The sequence below is a fragment of the Aplysia californica genome, unplaced genomic scaffold, assembly GCF_000002075.1.
Source record: "Aplysia californica isolate F4 #8 unplaced genomic scaffold, AplCal3.0 scaffold00067, whole genome shotgun sequence".
NCBI classification, from domain to species: Eukaryota; Metazoa; Mollusca; class Gastropoda; order Aplysiida; family Aplysiidae; genus Aplysia; species Aplysia californica.
In genome coordinates this window covers 1447657-1448674 of record NW_004797337.1, presented here as the reverse complement: position 1 = coordinate 1448674, position 1018 = coordinate 1447657, and the positions used below count along the sequence as shown (strand labels likewise).

General features: G+C 32.5%; 1 protein-coding gene across 1 annotated transcript in view; it reads left to right on the top strand.

Moving 5' to 3' along the window:
- Positions 1 to 915, top strand: part of LRRTK (leucine-rich repeat receptor tyrosine kinase) — a gene marked incomplete at its 3' end in the record, with an annotated part of 149291 nt that extends 148376 nt beyond the window's left edge. The window contains 1 exon segment of the mRNA NM_001245993.1: positions 807 to 915. Within this exon segment, the coding sequence (NP_001232922.1) occupies positions 807 to 915 (109 nt within the window).
- Between the last annotated feature and the right edge of the window lie 103 nt (positions 916 to 1018).

Here is a 1018-nt window from a genome sequence, read left to right as displayed (position 1 = left end):
ATACGTTTATCAATCTGCGCTTTATCTTACTATTTTACTATCTTACAATCTAGTTATCTTACTTTCTTATTATCTTACCATCTTACAATCTTACTGTCTTATTATCTTACTATCCTACTATCTTATCTTACTATCTCACTATCTTACTATCTGGTATCTTACTGTCTTATTTTCTTACTATATTACTGTCTTATTATCTCACTGTCTTATTATCTTACTATCGTATTGTCTTACTATCTAACTAGCTTACTAGCTTACTGTTTTACTATCTTACTGTCTTATTACCTTACTATCTTACTATCTTATTATCTTACTGTCTTACTATCTTACTGTCTTACTATCTCATTATCTTACTATTTTATTATCTTACTATCTTATTGTCTTATTATCTTACTGTTTTACTATCTTACTATCTCACTATCTTACTGTCTTATTCTCTTACTGTCTTACTATCTCATTATCTTATTAACTTATTATCTTACTGTCTTACTACCTTATTATCTAATTAACGTATTATCTTACTATCTTACAATCCTTCTGTAAATCCACAAAAGTCTAGTCACATACCCACCTATTACTGTCTTACTATCTTACTATCTTATTATCTAATTAACTTATTGTCTTACCATCTCACTATCCTTCTGCTAATCCCAAAAAGGTCTAGTCACCCACCGGCTTACGTGTCTAACCATCTTACTATCTTGTTATCTTATTAACTTATTATCTTACTATCTTATTGTCCTTCTTTTAATCCCAAAAGGTCTAGTCACCTATCCACCTATTTATGTGTCCATCGTATCCCCCAGGTATCGCATCATGAGAACTTGCTGGAGAGAGGACCCTCGTCAGCGCCCGTCCTTTAGACAGCTAGAGGTCACCCTCGATCTTCTCATACAGAAAACGAAAAAAAAAGTACGTATTTTTGCACACCACCGTTTTCCAAGCTTCTCCTTCTTCTTCTTCTCCTTCTTCTTCTTCTTCTTCTTCTTCTTCTTCTTCTTCTTCTTCTTCTTCTTCT